We start from the raw sequence: 21,060 nt of genomic DNA, 5'->3' as shown, positions 1-21,060 counted from the left end.
GGAACAAGGTAGGAAAATTAAATTTAGTATGCCTGAACTCAGAATGCTAAAATGCATCTTTTAGGGAGGGTGATGTTTACGTTCTGTGTTTGAAAATATCCCTTTTAGAAAGTAGGTATTTTTTTACATAGCCATCCAGTGTGCCTCTGCTAGGATGTGTATTGACTGTCTGGCTTTGGGATGACAGGGGCTGGGGAGGAGCAGTGGCTCCAGAGAGTCTAGACAGGTCCGGGCTGGGCTGAATAGACATGCGCTGCATTTAGAGTAGGGGAGGAGATTTCCTTTCACCTGAATGGGCCTGGTCTGCCTCTGACAATGCTGACTCCGCCTCCTGCCAGAAGCTGCACCAGAGAGGACAGAACTGGTTCTGGCTGGGCACAGACACTCTGCCTCCAGACACAAAAGATTTTGTGGTATAAATATTGGGGCCTAGACTCCAGAGCTTTAGAACTCTTTTGGTCAAGAAGACTGCCAAGAAGAGCTGGAGAAGCTGTGAGGAGGAACTACCACTTTGCTGAGTGCTTTGCTGTGTTGGCCTCCAGTGGCTACTTCTATCTTGGGCTGTGAAAGGACTGGACTGAACTTTCTGCAACTTCTTTATTGAATATCTCCAAGTCCCTGAAATAGAGCTTGCCTCCTGTTCTGAAGTCTCAGGGACTGCAAAGACTAACCTCTGGGTACCGCTTCTGGAACCGTTGTTTTAGCTGCCACAGAGAAGGGAAACGCAACCGACTCCGTCGCTGGCTCTGTGTCCTGACGGCACTGCAGACCGCACCGTCTGAATCTCGCACAGCAACCCTGTTCTCACCAACGGCGACGACAACCAACGCCGCTGCTTGCACCGTAACCTGGGGACACCGCACTCTGCACCGCCTCGCTTCACTTTGCCATCCTGGTCTCACCGATGCGACCGCTGCTGCTGACTTCGACACTAGTGACCGCATTGTGGATGGGGGAACCGCTTGCAAGTTTCAAGATGCACCGCCTCGTTCCACACAGCCGTCTGGGTCGAGCGACGCCAGCTCCCACTAACCGCCTCTGTCGCATGCACCGCAACCTGCCAGCACCGCATCGATCACCGTCTCGCCCTGCACCATAAGCCTTGGGCTCACAGACGCCGTCTGGACGATCATCACCGAGCTGCTGCCTGCACTGCTTCGAGAGGACGCTGCACCCTTCACCGCTTCCATTATGCAACTAGCTCGCACCACAGTGTCAGCCGCAACGAGAAAGGTACTGTTGCCGAGTCTGTTCACGCTTTTGCTGGGCCGTACGGACGAGGCCGGCTGGAACTGTTAGACTATTGTTTTCAGCATCGCGGTAGCCCCGGACGGAGCAACCGACTCGTACGAACTGTGTTTGCAAAGTACACCTTTTTAAGTACTGTATTGTGGATTTTTATCGTGTTGGTCTTGTTTTAGGTATATAAAATATTGGATATTTTTCAAAAACTATTGTGGTGTCCTTTTGTAGTGTTTTCACTGTATTACTGTTGGTTCTGTGCAAATGCTTTACACACTGCCTCTAAGGTAAGCCTGACTGCTTGCGCCAAGCTACCAAGGGGGCGAGCAGAGGTTATTTTAGGAGTGTAACTCCCTTACCTTGACTAGGAAGAAGGGTCCCTACTGAGACAAAGGTGCAAGCCCTTGCCAACAAGAGACCCCCATTTCTAACAGTAATGTATTTGATAAGGTAATCACTGTTGAAAAATGAAGTGGTCTCTATCTCCCACGATTGGCCTACTGTATGTATTCTCTATGCGGCAAGAATTGTTGTATACTGACCAACTACTAAATAAAATAAAAATCTGTAGTCTACATCTGTTTGCGGTGACTGAGTGAGTTAGCTCACTGTATCCAATGTAGATGCAATGCATTTGCAACGCTCCCTCGTGTGACGGCCTTTAAGATCAGTACCGGGGTCATGACAATAATTCCTTTTCCCTGAGCCAGTGCTATCTCCCTCACCAAAGCAGTTTTTACCACTGTCAGTACTTTTTCTGTGTGTGCAAATTGCATTTCGGCATTGGTGTACGAATGTGATTTATATGCAATTGGTACAGTTTCACCTTCATTGAATGTAACATAAGTGTACCATGATGCTCCAGCAATTACATGGATCATTAGGTTTGTTGTGTTTACAAATGTATGTTAAGTGTTTTGAAGCTAGCATGTCAGCTTGAACTGAATGTAGTATGTTTGTATGTTCGGTGGTCCATTATGTGCCTGAGAAATCTGGAAGAATTAGGTCGTCAAATGGTTTAACCCGCTCTGCGTAATCTGGAATGTAGGTTCTGCCAAAATTTAGGAATACCAATATGAATTGGAACCTCTTCAACACAGTTGGAGGCTGTAATAGCGCACACTTCTCTAAGAAATGTGTTGCAAGGCTTTTGCCTTCATTTCACAGTTCATATCCCAGAAACAGGAGAATGAGGTGTGCAATCTCTGATTTTTTAAGTTACATTTGTAGCCCATATGAGCAAATCCCAGAAATATGCCAAGTGTAATGAAAGTTCATTATTCATCAAACATAGGTCATCGACATAGGACAACAACCGATCATCAAAAAATTGAAAAAGTTCTTTTACTCGAGCTGAGAACAGCCTAGGGCTATTCTTCTACCCCCGAGGCAATCCACAAACTTGCCTCTGAGGACCCAGCACGCTAAATGCGGTCAAATACCTGCTGTAAACGAATACTAAATGATATGAATGGCCTGGTTTCATCACAGGAAACAAAGGATTATTCTTTGATGAGATGCAACTTTTTTTTACACCTGGTATTCAAGTTGTTGGAGAATTTCTCTAACCTGTTTTTTAGCCTCATTTGTAATGGGGTATTGCCTTTGAGGATGTGGAGTCAACCTAAGTGGTATTTCAAGATAAAGGGAACAGTCATGCCACCTCACATGGTTGCAGTATAATGCCAGAGCTTGCACACTACTTGGCATATGAATGTTTCACATTTTCTGGAACGAGGTTGCAGAAGGCAGGGAAAATTACAGTCTCGCCGTTTGGGCATAGGTGAATGGCAGGTTCTCCCAAAAGAAAACTTAAATAGGACTTTTTACTTGTCTCCCTCCATCTGGAGTTGCATCTCCCATAGACAATGTGGAAGACTGACCCTCGCAACCGGATGTCTCCACCTGGATATAGTCACTCATCTCTACTGTCGCCAGACAATCCATCAGGTTCTGGCAAGCTATCGCAACCTCTGCCGTGCTGTCCAGCATGGTCAGAGTCCACTGGCTGTTCAGAAGCAGTGTCCTCAATATTCGCGGCATGCTTGACCCTTCTTTTTGAACTGAGGTGTGGATGTTTTAGGCTTGCCTTCCTGTTTAATGGTGTAGTCAGATGAGTGCTACGAGTCCTTCTTTGGTTTCCTGTACCCTTCCAATCTGTGCTCTGACTGTCTACCTCTCTTTGAACGTTTTTCGGAGGACTCCTGAAAGGAACGAGACGAACATGTATCAGTATCCTGATACCTGTGAGGCAGTCTAATACTATCACAGTTACACAGGTTATTGCGCTTCACAGTGGCTTCCCTATTGAGGAGACCCACCCAGTGATTTAGTTTTGTCTTTATTTTTCTTATTATCCCACTTCTTCTTTGTAGAAGACTCGGGTGCTTGCTTAGAGTTACCCTTTTCAGAATCACTCTTTAGTTGTGGTTTACCAGATTTGGCTCCCAAATTATCTCTACCTTGGGTGTCCATTATCCCCCTATTTATTTGCCTTAGCAATGGAGCCCCTGGCCGCTTGGGTGAGGATGGACACTCAGGTGTCCGGCTTTAAATGGGCACACAGATTGTCCGATCGTATAGCTCTGTACGCCAATGATGTGTTATTCTTTCTCACCAACTGAAATAGGACGGGCCCTCAGCTGTTGCGCATAATGCAGATTTTCGGGGAAACCTCGGGATTATATATGCACCCTCGGCAATCCACCCTGTGGGTCCTGGGAGACGGGGGCGCACTCGGTTCTTGGGCTTCGTCAGTGCAGGTGGTCCAGGGGGGACTGAAATATTTGGGGGTGTATCTGTTGGACTCTCCCACCACGGCGTGGGATCGTAATCTTGCACCCGTATGGGACCGCGTGCGTGAGGACATTAAGACTTGGTCTCACATGCCCTTATCTATTTATGGCCGGTCAGCCATTTTTAAAATGGTCTCGTTCCCTCGCCTTTTGTATCAACTGCAGAACCATTCCTATCCGATTCCCCCGCGGTGGTTTCATCAGGTGAATGCGGCCTTGGGCCAGTTCCTCTGGGATGGTGGGGCGGCTAGGGTGGCGTTATGGACCTGTTTCCAATCTACATATTGCGGGGGACTGGCAACCTTGGATATTTGGTCTTATTATATGGCATCGCACCTGCTAGTCTTAAATGAGTGGTGGTATGGGGACAGGAAGGACCTGGTATATGCTGTCAAGTGACGGTGCATGGGGAATCAAACTCTACATACGATTCTTTACTCCGCCCCACTGAGACGCTTGTTACCGTCTGCCACGCGGATTGTCTTTCAAATCTGGAGGCAGGCGCTACGGAAGATGGGTTGGTGGAACAAACTGAATCGGGAGACCCCACTTTGGCACAATGTTGCTTTCCACAACTGGCGTCCCTACATGGGTTCCGTGATTGGGATAATATTGGGATTTCCACCTTGGGTGACGTTATGCAGGGTCCAATCCTAAAATCCTTTCAAGATATCCAGAAAGACTTCAAGGTGCCGAAAATCCAATTCTTCAAGTACTTACAGTTCAGGCATGCTATCTCCTCCAGCCTGGAGGGTTTGGAGTCCCTACCGGAGTTCAGCCCAGTAGAAGACAAAGTATTTATGGGGGACTTCCTTGACCATAAGATCTCCAAAATCTAGCAGTCCCTGGTTACACATGGTTACCCTTCACTACAGCGCTTAAGGGAGGCCTGGGAGGGCGATGTGGGTCAGATGGAAGAGGAAGACTGGACAGATGCTCTGGCATCTCTGCGTAGGGCAGCCATTGCAATGAGCCTATGGCTCATTCAATTTAAGTACCTCCATAGAGTTTATCATAATAGGGTTTGGCTCTGGAGGGCAGGCTTGGTGGCCTCGCCGGTGTGTCTCCTAGGTAATCATGAGGATGGAACCCTGTTGCATACTATCTGGCAATGCACAGCACTGGCACGGTTCTGGAGGGGTTCTGGAGGGGGGTGCTGAGGGTGCTGGCCTGTCTCTCTGAAGTGCTGGGGTGGAAGCTCCCCAATTCGCCAAAGCTAGTTATCCTACATGTGATGGAAGGGATTGGAGACAATATCTACAAGCGCCATCTTATGCTCCTGGGCTTTACCCTGGTGAAGAGGGACATAGCTAGGGCCTGGAAGGTAGCGGTCGCTCCCTCGATCTCCGCATGGAAAAACGGTCTAGACTTTTGTATGGGCCTGGAGATCCTGGTGTTTGAGACAAGGGGATGTCCCCGGAAGCATAAGATCTGGAGGCGCCGGGCTGATTATCGGGGCCTGGAACTTGAGCCGCCCCAGGGAGATTAGAGTTGAGACCCAGGGTGACCTCTATATTTCCTGCTGTTAATTCTTCTTTTTTCATTTTGATTTGCGATTCATTTATGGCCCTTGGGCAGGACAATTGTTCCTGGCTGATGAAGTCCTATTTTGTACAATGGCAGTTTGTGTAAGAGATATGTTGCTCTGGAATAGATGGCAGTGTGTGGGGGTAGGTGGGTTGATGTTCTAAGGGTTTGATTTTATTTGCATTGCCTTTCATTTTATCCTAATCTTCATGAAAAATGGTCAAATTCAATTTTTGTATCTTGCATGCAGCAGGTGTCTCTGGGGCTCAGAGATCAGCGTCATATGTTATATTTTGGCAAATACAATCTGTTTAAAATTATTTTTTTTTATCTCTACCTAGTGTCAGATAGCATAGATCTCCTCAATAATTTTAAGCAATTTGCGCTCCTGTTGTCCAAAAGCCAAATCCCTTAGTCCCTGGTGTATAGTCAATTCTGCTACTTCCCTTTATATGTTACTTAATATAATGGCAGCTACTGTGGCAAAATTGCCCATGAGTTTCATCCCCAAATCGGTCTACACACTTCAGGCAAAACAGCTAACGAAGGGATACCATGTGTTCTGATATGTACTGCAGCAAAAACTGTACCCCCAACTCGTGCAGTCTTCCAATGGGAAGCCACCCCCATCGGCAAGCATCTAGTTAAAACCTGGTGTTTTTCCTGGGGTCCTGTATGGGGAAAACTGCTTCAAGCGGACTTGTTTATTGTGCAATCCAGAGCGGAATCTACTCCTATCTGATGGGAACCTTACCCATGACTGCATTTAATGTTTGAGGGTTAATGCACAGAGTAGCTAATTGTGGTTGTGCAGTTTGAGCAGTCCTCACAGGATTTAAAGTTAATGTTCGCGCACCGAACTGTGTCAAACACCTGTATAGTATTGCAAACTTTTAAAATAATTTATGCACTTGTGCGGTTATCGAATTATCAACATCAGGATGCAGTTTATATCTGGCTAAGACTGGGCATGTTGCTCACTCATTGCTAAGAGGACCTGGTCTAACATCGACTACATTTCTATGCTCTTGGTTGGTTAAAGGTATCTCTATTTCTTCATACAGTGTGTAGGTATTTGGAACTTCATCTTGTGTGTAGTTGGGAAACAGCCTTGTCGTGTCGTCTGCTGCTGGGAGTGTAAGCCATGTAACACAATGGGAAAAAATCCTTTGAAAAGTTCAAGCTTGACCAACCTAAAGCCAATACCTACTCAGCTGAGGATGACAGTCCCTACCAACACAGATGTCTTAGGTTAGGAGGTGTGTAGGCGTATTTGGGTATGCAAAAGAGAACTACTCAGGTGATCCATTAAAAGATCCCAATCAACCAATGTTGGGGGCACCATGTTGTACGGTTTCCACTTTCTCAGTAGGAACTGTTCGTTTGTTGGACAACAAGATTTGGGATGTTACCAGACTGATTCTGTGCGCCCCCTCAGGATATGTTGGCCATAGACCAGCTAGCTCACAGTGCAACCATATGCACCCCAAAACCTAGTAAGGTAACAAATGGTTGGACAGCCTCAGAACATGACAACCCTGACTGCCCAAGATATGTAAAAGATATATAACCTTTTCACTCAGTCACTCGTGTATACTCGGAAAGTTACACAAGAAATACACAAAGGGGCGTTTCAATATTTATTGAAGCATTGTGATTCTTGTATAAAAGATATGCGCTGCAAAGATTAAATGACAGAAGCAGATAAAAGTGACTACTAGTGTAAGAACAGATAAAAGGATAAACGATTCCACCATTGTGCTAAATCAGTGTATATATGTTGGCATATAAGAACTGTACTCCTACTATGCGCTCCGTAACCTAGTTGCCTAGGGCGGGTGTTCTACTGAGAATCCCCTACTTAATTATCTAACTCGCCATTACTTGAAGGTAAGTCTATGGAGGTCCCATCTTGGTTATAAGTTGGACATCCCTCCTCGCAGAGGGTAATCAGGAATCAGCTAGGCTGAGACTCCGACACAGCAACCTCACAATGACAGCAGAATGCTCCTCTGATTTGAACACAGAAATGCGTGAGTATTTATGAAAACAGTATTTATGCTTCCGTGTCAAGGCCCCAGTGAGCCCGACTTTTTAATTTTCTTGTGATAGCTATGCCACCTCATGTACAAATAACAAACAATAACATTTGCACAATGTGTGGACAGGCCTTGTACCAAATGTTCAGAATGTCGTGTCAAAGTAGAATTGTAAGCAATGTGGTTTCAGAGAAATTCATCTTGCACTGTCAGGCAGGCAAATGTATGTCAAAAGTAATTATGGCGAAAAGAAGGCAACTTAAGAAACGTGTACACGTAAAGATGGCAGTGTTTCTTCCCAGGCCAAACCTAGCCGCGTGACAGGCCCATTGCAATTCTTCGCAGCGGAAATGGGATTAACAGACCAGTGACGGGAACGTAACCCAAGCCAACGCAATACATGTACTTTTCATCCACACAAGGTGGCTTTTCCCGTCTAGTCCATATTTTCATAAAACATTCTAGGGTAGAAAGATTCAGGGCAGTGAAGCACAAGTTACTTACCTTCGGTAACTATATATCTGTAAGAGACATTAGTTAGTGATAGATTCCTTACCTTAGAATACTGGATTCGAAAAGTTTTCGTCAGCAGTACCCCTGCGTGCCGGAAGGTGGCGTCGTGCGGCTCCGCTTCCGTCGTAGGTGTCATGATCGCCAGGATGACGTTGCGGCAGCTACTTAGACGATGCCCCGCGCGCTGACGTCAGTTCTGTACGCGACTTTCTGCGACAGGAACGCAGAGCCATGCAAGATACTGACCACTGGTGCATTGAAACTAGGGCCCTGAAAGGGATGAACCCTAGAAATCAGTTCACATAACGGGGAGGATGGGTGGGGCGGTAAGGAATCTATCACTAACTAATGTCTCTTACAGATATATCGTTACCGAAGGTAAGTAACTTGAGCATCTGAAAGAGACATGTTAGTGATAGATTCCTTACCTTAGAATAGATACCCCAGCAATATCAACTCCGGTGGAGGGTCTGCGAACCAAGATCACACCAGACAGTCACGGAGAACAGAACGGCCAAAGAAGCCATCTCTCCGGACTTGACGGTCAAGGTAATAATGCTTAGTAAAAGTGTGCAGCAAGGCCCACGTGGCTGCTTGTCAGATGTCTTGCAGGGGGACACCACGTCCCAATGCAGTAGTAGCTGCTGTCGCCCTGGTAGAATGGGTGCGCAGCCCCACTGGAGGTTCCTTTTTAGCCAGAGAATAACAGGCTTTGATACACAAGACGACCCAGCGGGCGATAGTCCTCTTGTGTGCGGCTCGGCCTTTCTTGGCGCCTACTTAGCCAACAAAGAGCTGGTCATCCACCCGGAACTGTTTTGTGCGATTCAGGTAAAATGAGAGCGCACGTTTTGGGTCCAGACGGTGGAGTCTCTCTTCCTCTATGGAAGGGTGCGGAGGCGGAAAGAAAGTGGGCAAGGTGATAGTTTGCCCGATGTGGAAGGCAGTAACAACCTTTTGCATGAAAGAAGGACGAGTGCGAAGCACAACCTTGTCAGGATGAACCGACAGAAAAGGAGGTTTACAGGAAAGAGCCTGGAGCTCACTCACGCGCCTAGCGGAGGTGATGGCAACCAGGAAAGCAGTCTTTAAAGTCAGTAAACGAAGAGGACAATTGAGAAGCGGCTCAAAGGGAGCACACATCAAATAAGTAGGATCCAGATTTAAGTCCCACTGCGGCATCACAAACGGAATAAGAGGGAAAAGGTGAGTAATGCCTTTGAGAAATCTATTTACAACAGGGGACTGCTGGGCCAAAGAGAGAAGGAACAAAAGGACTTCTGAAAAAGGGGCAGAAAGGGGATCCACAGCCTTTGCCGTGCACCATGCCACAAATTTGTTCCACCTGCAGGCGTATACCGATTTAGTGGAGGGATGCCTGGCTGCCAGAATGATATCACAGACTTCAGGAGGCAAGTCAAATGGAATCAACTGTCGCCGCTCAATCTCCACGCAAGGAGGTGGAGGCTGGACAGGTTCGGGTGGAGGACCGATCCCTGCTGCTGCGACAGAAAATCCTCTCAAAGAGGCAGTCGGATCGGAAGATCCACACTCATACTGAGTAGCTCAAGATACCAAATTCTTCAAGCCCAGTCCGGAGCCACAAGAATGACTTGGGCCCGGTCGCACCTGATCTTCTTCAGCACTCTGGGCATAAGTGGTATAGGCGGAAACGCGTACAACAGACCGCAACTCCACTCGTGACGAAAAGCGTCGCCGAGCAAGTGCCGCCTTGGAAATTCCAACGCGCAGAACTGCTGACATTGCGCGTTCTCTGCGGTGGCGAATAGATCTAACCAAGGATCTCCCCACTGTGCGCCACCTCCGAGTGAAGACGCCATTCGTGATCCATCATGCACCTGTGGCTGAGTTTGTCTGCCATGGCGTTCAAAGAACATACCAAGTGGTGAACCACCAAGGAAATGCCTTGACGTTCCAGCCATGTCCAGAGACGCAGAGAATGCCGACATAGCGTCCACAACCCCACCACGCCTTGCTTGTTGCAGTACCAAATGGCGTTGTTGTTGTCTGTGAACACCTGCACTACTCTCCCCTTGACAGAGGGAAGGAATGCCTTCAGTGCAAGTAGGATTGCCCAGAGCTCCAGAAGGTTGATATGGAGTCTGGACTCCGCCGGAGACCAGAGGTCTCTGATCTCCGCCTCTCCAATGTGGCCGAGCCATCCCATGAGGGACGCATCCATCACCACTGTGTGCTCTGGTTGGGGAAGGGAGAGGGATTTGCCGCTGAACCAATGTTGGTTTATGAGCCACCCCTGCAACTGATGCACAGTGCCCTCTGAGATCTGGATGTACTTGGACAGGTCCCCTTGATGCTGCACCCACTAGAACTTCAGAGCCCGCATATGCCATCTGGCATGATTGGTGAGCAGGATGCAGGAGGCCATGAGGCCCAGCAGCCTCAAGGTCATCCTGACCGAAACCCAGGACAAGGGACGATAGATCAGAATCATAGCCCGAATGTCCCGGACTCGGTGTTTGGGAGGATAAACCCGAAACTGCGCCGTGTCCAGTACCTCTCCGATAAAGAGGAGCTTCTGAGAAGGAATCAGGTGCGACTTCGGCACATTGATGGAGAACCCCAGCAAATGCAGGAGGTCAGCCGTAGTCTGGAGATGGGAGACGACTGCCTGGGGTGAGCCAGCCTTCAATAGCCTGTCGTCAAGATAGGAGAAGACTGAAACCCCTGATCTGCGCAGATGAGCTGCGATCACCGCCATCACTTTTGTGAAGACCCGAGGGGTGCTAGTAGGGCCAAAAGGGAGCAGGGTGAACTGAAAGTATTCGTGGCTACCGTGAACCGCAGCTACCATCCAGTCTTGCGGGTCTAGGGCAGACAAGACCTGAGCAAGTGTAAGCATCTTGAACATCTCCTTCCGGAGGAAGTGATTGACGTTCCGAAGGTCTAAGATAGGACGCAGGCCCTTGTCCTTCTTTGGAACCAAGAAGTAGTGCGAGTAACAACCACGACCTACTTCTGGCGTCGGAAAGCGCTGAATGGCCCTCCTGGCCAAGAGGGCCGCAACTTCCTGCTGGAGAAGTGCCAAGCGATCCCCCGGCATGCAGTGATATTGAGGTGACATGGCTGGAGGAGTAGACTCGAAGGGGAAGGAGTAGCTCCTTCAGGCTATCTGTAAAACCCACTTGTCCGAAGTGATGGTGAATCCTGCCGCCCATTGGCATTTCGTGGGCCTGAAACACCGGACTAGGAAGGTTTGGAGGCAGTGGTGGCAGGGGAGGTGGTGGACTGACCTGCCCGCTGGCCCCGTGACCCACCTCGGCGGGTCCCACGTCCGCGCTGAGACTGTTGCTGCTCAGGCCTGTGGCTTTGAAACAAACGTATTTGGGCGCCCTTTCCTAGGCCACGAAAGGAGCGAAAAGCAGAAGCCGAAGAGTGCGCGGCCCAAGGACTTGGACGTAGCCCGTGAGTCCTTAAAACGCTCCAACGCACTGTCTGCCTTGTCGACAAAAAGGCGAGTGCCATCAAAAGGCATGTCCATCAGAGTATTCTAGACATCCCCAGAAAAGCTAGTTGTCGTGGAAATCACTCTGCCCAGCGAGTCGGCGGTGTCAAGGCCACAACGAATCGTGAACTTGGCTGCGTCTCTCCCCTCAGAAATCGCTTGGGAAAGCACTGTTCGGGCCTCCTCCGGACACGGAGGCAGCACGTGTGCCACCGTATCCCACACATAGTGGGAATAACAGCCCAAGAGGCATGCGGTGTTCACAGACCGCAACCCTGACCTGGCGGAAGAGAAAATCTTCTTCCCAAACTGCTCCATTTTGTTGGATTTCCTGTCCGAAGGTGCAGAAGGGAATGCGCTTGGGGATGCAGAGGCTTGGACAACCAAGCTCTCAGGGGTAGGGTGTTAGGAGAGGAAAATGGGGTCGCCCGGGGCTGGGCGATGGCGTCGGGCCACGTTTCTATCCACAGGAGCCCTTGGGTTGGACCTGGACCAGGTGCCCAAAAGAACGTCTGAAAGTGCGTCATTGGAGGGCAGCAGCGGCTCCGCAGAGGAAGTCGCCGGCCAAAGCACTTCTGTCAGGAGGCTAGTCCTGACGGCCATTGTAGCAAGCTCGAGGTGGAGAGTCTCGGCTGCACTGAATAAGTACCACCCTCCTCCATAGCCACGGTAGAAGGAGACAGTGTGCCAGGTTCTGGAGAAAAATCCAGTCCACCTGCGTCCTCCAATTCCTCTTCCAAGTCCGGGTCTAACTCGCACTGGGCGGCGAGAGGTTCTTCAGACCCCTCCTCATCCTCCGTAACCTGCTGGGCAGGCAGCAAAGAAGAAGGAGGATGGAGAAAGGGAAAGAAATTCCCCATCGGCGTCGGAATCGGCGTTGATCGACACCGGTCCGGCACCATGTCTGGGTGGAAGCCGGGCACGACGTCGTCCGGGGAGCAGGCCGGCGTAGGAGCCGTGGACGTCAATGTCGGTGGAGGTCATATGAGGCCAACCGACATCGACTGGGATCCATGCATGGATCCATGGGGGTCTGTCGACGACGTTGGGCCGGAGCCGGCGATGAAGAAAGGCGAGGACCGCCAGTCGGACCCGCGGGGCCCGAAGGCGTGCCGGCGGGGCCCATCGGGCCAAAGAGGCGGGCCATGGCTGACAGAAATTCCTGCAGCTGGGCCTGAGTCGCCGACGGACCCGGAAAGGGCGAGTAGGCCGTCAGCAACTGCATAGGCTAGGTTGGAGCCGCGGGGATGGCACCACCCGCACCCTCAGCCGTGTCGCGCGACAGGCTAGGGGAAGTTGAAGAGTGACGTTGCTTCTTCGGCTTCTTGTGCTCTGCCTTACCTGACCCTGAGTGCGAAGACTTCGTCGACCGATGGTGATGGACCGGGACCTTGAATGGCACGGAGCCGACTCCTGGCCCTCAAGCAACTTTCGGGACCGCTCCCGCAAAGGTTTCGGAGCGATGGCCCGGCAGTCGGTGCACGACTCGGGGTCGCGCCCCAGGCAGTAGAGACATTAGCGGTGCGGGTCCGTCACCGACATCGTGCGGGGACAAGCCTCGCAAGACTTGAAACCGGGCATCCCTATACACCAGGAGTCAAAGACTCAAAAGAACAGAGACAAAAGTCCCAAAAAACTCAGTCAAAAATTGACTGGGGGGTACTGCTCTCTCCGGATCTGTGCTTGCTGGTGTGGAAAAAGAAAGAACTGACGTCAGCGCCCGAGGGCGGCTTCTAAGAAGCTGCCGCAACGTCATCCCGGCGATCATGACCCCTACGACGGACGTGGGGACGCACACTTTACACCGTCCGACGAGCAGGGGTACTGCTGACGTAAACTTTCCGGATCCAGTCTGACGCCTGGGGATATTCTAAGGTAAGGAATCTATCACTAACGTGTCTCTTTCAGATGCACCATGCAAGAGGCTTATCTGATCATTCCCCAGTGGGGGTCATGCTGAAGGGACTGTGCCGAGATTTTTTGCTGTTCCCGAGAATAGACACATGATACTTCCAAGATAAGGGTATGAAAGGCAAAATAAGGAAATGGGCTGCCCTTTACTTTAAAGAGAACCAGGTAATGGTAGCATCTGCCTGTGTCCTGTGGGAATCTTTTAAAACCTGTGGTGCCGGGCCAAGTTCAGGCTGTATGAGGGGGCAGGAAGGAGGGCAGACTGGAGTGTGAGGCGGTGGAGAGGGCAGTTGTAGCCCTAGAGAAAAGGATGGTGGCGGACTGGATTGCAATCCTCGGCCGTCAGCTGCATCTTAGACAACGCAAACTTCGCGCCTTGGCGGAGAACAGAGCGCAGACTCATGCATTTGCGACACCGTGCCGACTGTGTGATATAGGGGATAAGCCCAGTAGATTATTGGCCTGATAAGACAAGAGAGATAACAGTCGCTCCTGGTTCTTGAGATAGAGGACAGGGCTGGTGTGTTACAGGAGACCAATGCAGCCAAAGCTGGTACCTTTGCGACCTATTATGAAGATGTATACACTTCTGTGACGGCTAGAACTGATGCAGATTGTTTAGACTTCCTAAAAGATATTAGCCTGCAGGCACTTATGCAGGAGGAAAGAGAGGCTCTAGGAGTTGACAGAGGAAGAGTTGACAATAGCTATAAGGGACTTGCAGTCTGGGAAGGCAATGGTTTGCCTATAGAACTCTACAAGACTATGGATGATAAAGCAGCCAAGAACGGTTAAATAGGGATAGGATCCACTTTTCTTATTGAGAAAAGTCTACTCTTTGATGTTTTTTCTCTATTTGATTAAAAAATATATATATATATATATTATTGTATGCTTTTATGTTTATATTTTTTATTGTATACCGAACAAAGACTATCTGATCTGATCGCCAAGTCTTTGCTTGACATGTTTCGAGCGCATGTGAGGAGGGCTGCCTGCTGGCTGATCAGCGGGTCGCCACTATCATAGTTCTCCACAAAAAGGTAAGCCACCAATGGATTGTGGCTCCTACAGACGCATATCCTTACTGAACATGGAGGCAAAAGTGCTGGCAAAGGTTCTGGCAACAAGGCTTTGTGGGGTCATCACCTCCCTCGTACACCTCCATCAGTTGGGCCTTATGCCCCTTATCAGCACCCATCGAAATCTGAGGCGCCCGTACGGGGTGCAGCACATGACAGAACCACTCATGAGGAGCAGGCGGTGTTGATGGCCTGGGATGCCAAAATGGCCTTCGATACTATAGAATAGAATTATATATTTGCCACTCTGGCCACTCTGGCTAGGATGGGCTTTGGGCCGAAATATTGGAACTGGGTTAGGCGACTCTACCAAGAACCACTGGCAAGGGTGAAAGTCAATGGAGTGGTGTTTTGAGTTTATGCCCGACATAAGAAAATGCGTCAGGGGGTGCCCCCTCTCGCCCATGAGATTTGCGCAGGTAATACAGCTGATGGCCGCTTCGGTTAACCAGGAATCGTTGATAATGAGATTGAGGGCTGTAGGTAGCTGGGAGGAGCATATTTCTCAGACTGCAAATGACGTCCTACTATATGTCACTCAGCCATCCCTCTCATTAGGCAGAGTTCTGGAGGTCTTCAACATTTTTGGGAGCTAATCTGGTTACTGAATAAACTGGTCCAAGTCAGTCATTTATCCCCTATCTGGGGAGGGCCCCGGTTGCCCTCGGACTGTACGGCACCAGTAGTGTTTGATGGATTCCAATACCTAGGAATTTATGTCACTCGAGACCCACAAGAGCTTATGTGCATGAATGTATTCCCTCAACTAGACAGGCTCTGTGGTGACGTGGCTCACTGACAGAACTTACCACTCTCCTTAATGAGCAGAGCTACCATATACAAAATGATGACCCTCCCACACCTACTGTATGTGCCACAGAACACGCTATTCAGGGTCCCGCCGGAGATCTTTAGAAAAATTGACCATAAAGTTCGAACACTCCTGTGGAATGGCACCACCGGGAGAATGGCATTGTGTAAGCTACAGAGGACTAGCGATTGCAGATATCCTGCAGTATTAGTGGGCAATGCAACTAATTGTGATAAATGATTGGGTCTTCTTAGACCAACAGGAACCGGCCTATCAAGTAGACAAGGAGGCCATGGGTCTCGGAGGGTATGAGGTTATCCTGCATCGTTGAATAAAAGAACAGGGCCTCTCAACACATACCCAGACAGTGATTAGGACGTGGAGAGAGGCCACAAACTATTTAGGCTGGCGGGGAAAAATAATGAACCTGATCACGTTGTGTCATAGCGACCTGCTGCGCGAAGTTGGGGGCCTACCAGGCTTCTCAAGATGGGAGTTAATAGGTATAGAACACCTAGGAGACATTTGCAGAGGGCATGCCCTGGTTCATACAGCTCAGTAATGCCATGAGCAGACATATACAAGAAGGGGAATAGCTACCAGAGGCATCCCCTCTAGAAGGCCGATGACTTGCAGATCCTATACGCGACAAAGGGATTTCCACCATCTACAGAAAACTGATTAACAACCACCCAGATCCATTAGAGAAGTTAAACGACGCTAGGACTGGAGACCTAGGCGACATTGACAATGATGACTGGGCAGACGCCATACAGAGCCCAAGGGAGATAGCTATTCGGGCCAGATTCAGACTAGTCCAACTTAGGATCTTGCACAGGTTCTACTCCTCAAGGATGGTACTACATAAGACTGGTTAAGCAGATACGCCGCTATGCCTGCAGGGGGTGTAATCAGGAGAGCACCTTCTCTCATATCCTATTGAAATGCCAGAGGGTACAAGAGAATGGGAAACACGTTAGTAACTGAAATAATGTCCCAAGTTTTGTCTGCGTAGATGCAAAATGGCTACTGACAATTTCTGGAGAGGAGGTCTGGCCCTAGTACCAGAATAATTGACTGGTGTTTGTGGCAGGGGTAGATAAATGAAATATAGCACAAGCCTGGGGAAGGGCATCTCACCCGAGAATTTAAGATTGGGAATCGGATCTAGATTGCTTCCAAAGGATGGTGCAAGTGGTGTACCAGAGTAGGGGGTGCACCAAGAAATGGGACAAAGTTTGGGCAGCCTGGCGTAACTTTAGGGGATGCTTTTCATTGTATTGATAATCTGATATTACTAGCCATATATGCTGTATGGTATGCAAAGTCGTAATAAAAAGAATTTTAAAAAAATAACATACACAACGTTTCCTCAGAGACAATCAGAAAAAAACACAACAGTATTTTGTTTCATATCGTCGTACCTTGTACTTAATCTAAAAAAGAAAAAATCCCCACAAAAATATGTACAACCTGTGTCAATCGACAACAACATTAAATAAGGAAACCACAACAAACATAAGATGCAGGGCAAAATTACAAAAATATACACAGCAGATTACCTCTCCGGCAAACATAGGATGCAGGGCAAAATTACAAAAATGAAAACAGCAGATTACCTCTCTTTAGGAGTGATATGCCACCGATGATCAAAGGCTTCCATCAACGTAGGAAGTGTTGATTATCCCTTAGAGTTAATAGAGTATCCTAAGTATCAGGAAAATAACTAAAAAACTTCAACAAGGAAAATCACCTGACCTTGATGGGAATCCTTGAAATCACCAGGGACATCATCTAAGAAGAAGGATTGACAAGAACAGAATTGCTTGTACAGTGATCTTGAGGCCAGCATGAACTGTCCCTCGAAAAAAAATTACAGAGCGAGGACTTTTAAGTTAATAAAACTGAAAATACTGCACCATCACACTGTAGATATGGAAAGAATGTTTACTTTTCTCTTTGCTACAATGCAGCTTCATTCTAAGCTTGTTGTAAAGAATCCCTACACAGCGTTTGAGTTGACATGACTCAAGATATATAAAAACACAAATAAAATATAAAAGCTTCAAGAGTAGACCCAGATTCGATTGAAAATCTAAGAAAAGTGTAGAAGTTAAACATATTATGTAGAATAGACATTATAAATATACGATTAATATGCCTAATTTCGATGACCACAGGTAAACTTTTACACCAGTGCAAGATTCAGTCACACAGAAATAAGCAAGGCAAAAATGTTTACTCTATTTAAGATCAACACTGATATCAAATATTTTTAAATAAAGCATATTGGAATGGTCTATAAATGACCTCTTTTTCAGTATTGTAGAGATTCAGGTAGGAACCTTGTCATGAGCATTTCAAACATTAATTCTATTCTATATAGTTTAATAAGGAATTTCATGAAAATTCAAGTAGGAAAACAATCTAAATCAAAAAACATGGAAAGGTGAATGGTATGTAACAACAATAGGGTTGTTATTCGAGGTGATATCACAGGCAGTGAAAGCAAACCTTGAGTTTAAAAACCCCATTTTGTTGATACTGCCAATGCATAATCTTATGTTGTCTACATACAAGCCAGGAATACTTCTGTTAATATGGAAATAAATGCATTCCTCAATAAAAAGGAAATCTCATCCTTATTAATAGGATGGCCCGTTCTGAGCCCCACATCTACCTCGACTCGCAAATATCTAGTCAAGCAGGCCCTGAGACCTAGGCCCTGAATTACTGATTGATGGGCCACAGGAGGGAGGGTGCGTATCTGGCAGGAAAACACTTATGCAAGAAATTCTTGATCATTCCCACCGATAGGTGCAGCGACATTACAATGGTCAGGGGAGATTGCCCCAATAAAGCACACAAGGCCAGAGGGGGTGTGCACGCTCCTAAAAACTCCATAAAGTCAGATGCCACATGAGTTAGGAACACAAAGCCAATCAGGACATAGCACATGCAATGATCACACGTTCCCCATGCAGGAAATCTGGACACATTCACCACTGGCCACAATGTGTCAGCACTAGGTTGGTGACCACCTGTAATAACTATTTGACCATTAATTTAGGACTCCAAAGGCAGCAACCAACATTCCTCACCATATATGGTACACCAGAAACTTTTATGACCGGTCATGTTTTTGTATATAAGAAGGACATTTACCAAATGTAAATTGAGACAGACCTTGTGCCTGTAACTGTTCTCCTGGCCGTAATGTTTAATTAAACAAACTCCCTATTTTGCCAAATGCATCTGGTCTTCTGTTTTTTTCTAAGGATTTCAAACTCAAGCAACACACCCTCCTAATGTGATTCCATGAACCAGCAGTTCAAGGGGTAAGAAGCCATGGGGGATCATATCACAACTTTCCAAAGGGCTCCACCCAGGTAATACCATACCCTTCTACTTACTCCAATCCATTTTAGAAACTATACTGCTCTCCTGGCATCCTCCACCACATCCTGCACGTATTTACCTCTTTACAATAAGCCTATATTTACGTATTACTTAGTACCATCCTAACCACCCACCCCACTCCCTTCCCTTCAGTCTGTAGAGGTACAGAAGAGGTCAAACACGATTAAAAGAGGTGACTGATCAGCCTCCTTGCTACTGTTTTTCTCTGCATTTTGTTTACCTGTGGGAAGTGGGGAATCAACATCTGCCATTTATCACTTTCCTTGGGTCTTTAGAGACAAGGTAAGATGCTTCTTTACCCACTTCCCAGTGCTTTGAAGTCACAGCATTAGAAAACAGGTTTTATTTCCACTACTGTGTCACATAATTGAGAACAAAGTCATTTAGAAACCATATACAGTGTAAGATTTATGAAAGTTTCAAAAAATATACCTGAACCTTTTTTCCAACTCCATAAAATGTTAAAGTTTTAAATAGTAGTTCTATATAAATTTGCAATATTAAGCTTTTTTTAAGGTGGGCATTTACTCACCTGCATGTTTCACCATTGCATGCAGATTCTGTAACCTTCTTTTTAGTAACTAGTCCATTACTCAACTTTGCAGTCGACTTTAACTTCACTGTTCAAAATAAAATAGACAGTAGCATCAGCGTTAAAATACAGTGTTGAAATATAAAGACATTAACCAATATAAGGCAGGCAAAAAATGTGCTATTTTCTTCCAGAAGACAATTATACTAAGGATATGATTTTCATATCCCGTGTCTGAAAGAGATCTACATTTCTACAATTACTAACTTTTTTGCTTTACAAGACAGGTTGACTTGAAAGGAACCATTTTATTTTTACCATTACGTCACCAGTGATATAATAGTGTAGGTAATTGAGATAGTTACACATTGATATGGCCTGTGTGATGCCAAAATTGGAATCTCATCAGGCTCAACTCAGCCTTCCATAATTCAGGAGTCAATGAAATAAGTACCTTTGTTTTTGGTAATAGTAATAACTGTCACATAGTGTGTTACAATAGCGTAGAAGTGATATAACATATACAAGACAAATTCAACATTAGAATTATTATTAGTAAGGTGGTACTGTATGCTTACTCACACTTAGTGAAACCAAAAGGAAAGTAAATGATTCTAAAGCTCTATATTTTTATGAATAAGAAATGTTGAATTCAGTAAGTATTTTTATTTCTGCATCTGTTGTGTTTTCCAGCTGTACTAGACGTGATTTTTTGGGTTGAGTTTGCAGGCATCCCACATGTTCTGTCTCTGGCAACGACCTTTTTTATCTAAAACAATTTAAATAAAAAAAAAAAAATGGGGCTTTTAGCCCACCCACTACTCACCATTCATTCCCGCTACTCACCATTCATTAGCATCATTTTCACTCTTCTTTGCTGTCTTCTAATTTGGCAGTGCCTGCAAAGCATCATTTCCTTGTTTTAGGGTAGAGCATGGACCAAGTACAGATTGGTGTAACTTATTAGTATCTGTTCACTGCTCCAGATGTGATTGAGGTACTATTTCTTCTTTATTTTTTGCATTTTTAAATATTTCAACCTGACTGCATAGTATAGGAGTGCTTTACATGAGCACTAGTTACATTACATACGGACACATTAATTTTTTATTGCCATGGGGAGATTAAATGATCTGCCCAGAATCACAGGCTGTTGAGGCAATGGCGGTCTTGAACCTAGTTCCTCAGTTTCAAAGACGGCATCCTTGCATATTTGCAGTTAGTACAGCATAATATTCAGATTTTAATGGGATGCTATAAGATTGCTACATGATTTTTCAATTGGATATTTATTGATGTTTTTGAGGTGAGTATATCACGTGGTACAGGACAATCTTAAATTCAGATAAGACTAGTCCGTGGTATAATGCAAAATGATGGGGTCCCCTACAGAATGTGAAGAGTGGACCATGAGTCTCCTGTATCTCACAGATATTCATTGGCCTAGGGCAGAGTAGGGTGCCTCTGAAGGGTTTGGTGGCCCCTGAAGAGTTGCCCCCCCAACATGTGCTGCAACATCTGCAGAGGCTTGTGTTATGCACAAGCTACAACTTGCACATAAGGCAAACTGTCATTATTCACACACATATATAAAACAGAGAGAGACCCCTTGAAATGCTCAAGGGAATAGGGTACTCTTCACAAGTATCAAATAGCAATCCCTTGATTCAACTAACACTTGAGTAATCCCAAATCGCAATGTCT

At 46.8% G+C, this 21,060-nt stretch overlaps 1 protein-coding gene across 2 annotated transcripts in view; it reads right to left on the bottom strand.

Annotated features, from left to right (window-relative positions):
* The window catches only part of BTBD8 (BTB domain containing 8), a 430,373-nt gene that overhangs the window by 57,896 nt on the left and 351,417 nt on the right, over positions 1 to 21,060 (bottom strand). For both annotated transcript variants that reach the window (XM_085602178.1, XM_085602180.1), the window contains one exon: positions 19,357 to 19,444. In XM_085602178.1, the coding sequence (XP_085458304.1) occupies positions 19,357 to 19,444 (88 nt within the window). The remainder of the gene's footprint in view (positions 1 to 19,356; positions 19,445 to 21,060) is intronic.

Source organism: Triturus cristatus, chromosome 4_2 (assembly GCF_964204655.1).
Source record: "Triturus cristatus chromosome 4_2, aTriCri1.1, whole genome shotgun sequence".
Taxonomy (NCBI): Eukaryota; Metazoa; Chordata; class Amphibia; order Caudata; family Salamandridae; genus Triturus; species Triturus cristatus.
The sequence above is the reverse complement of the archived record's forward strand: the minus strand, read 5'-3'. Positions and strand labels throughout refer to the sequence as shown.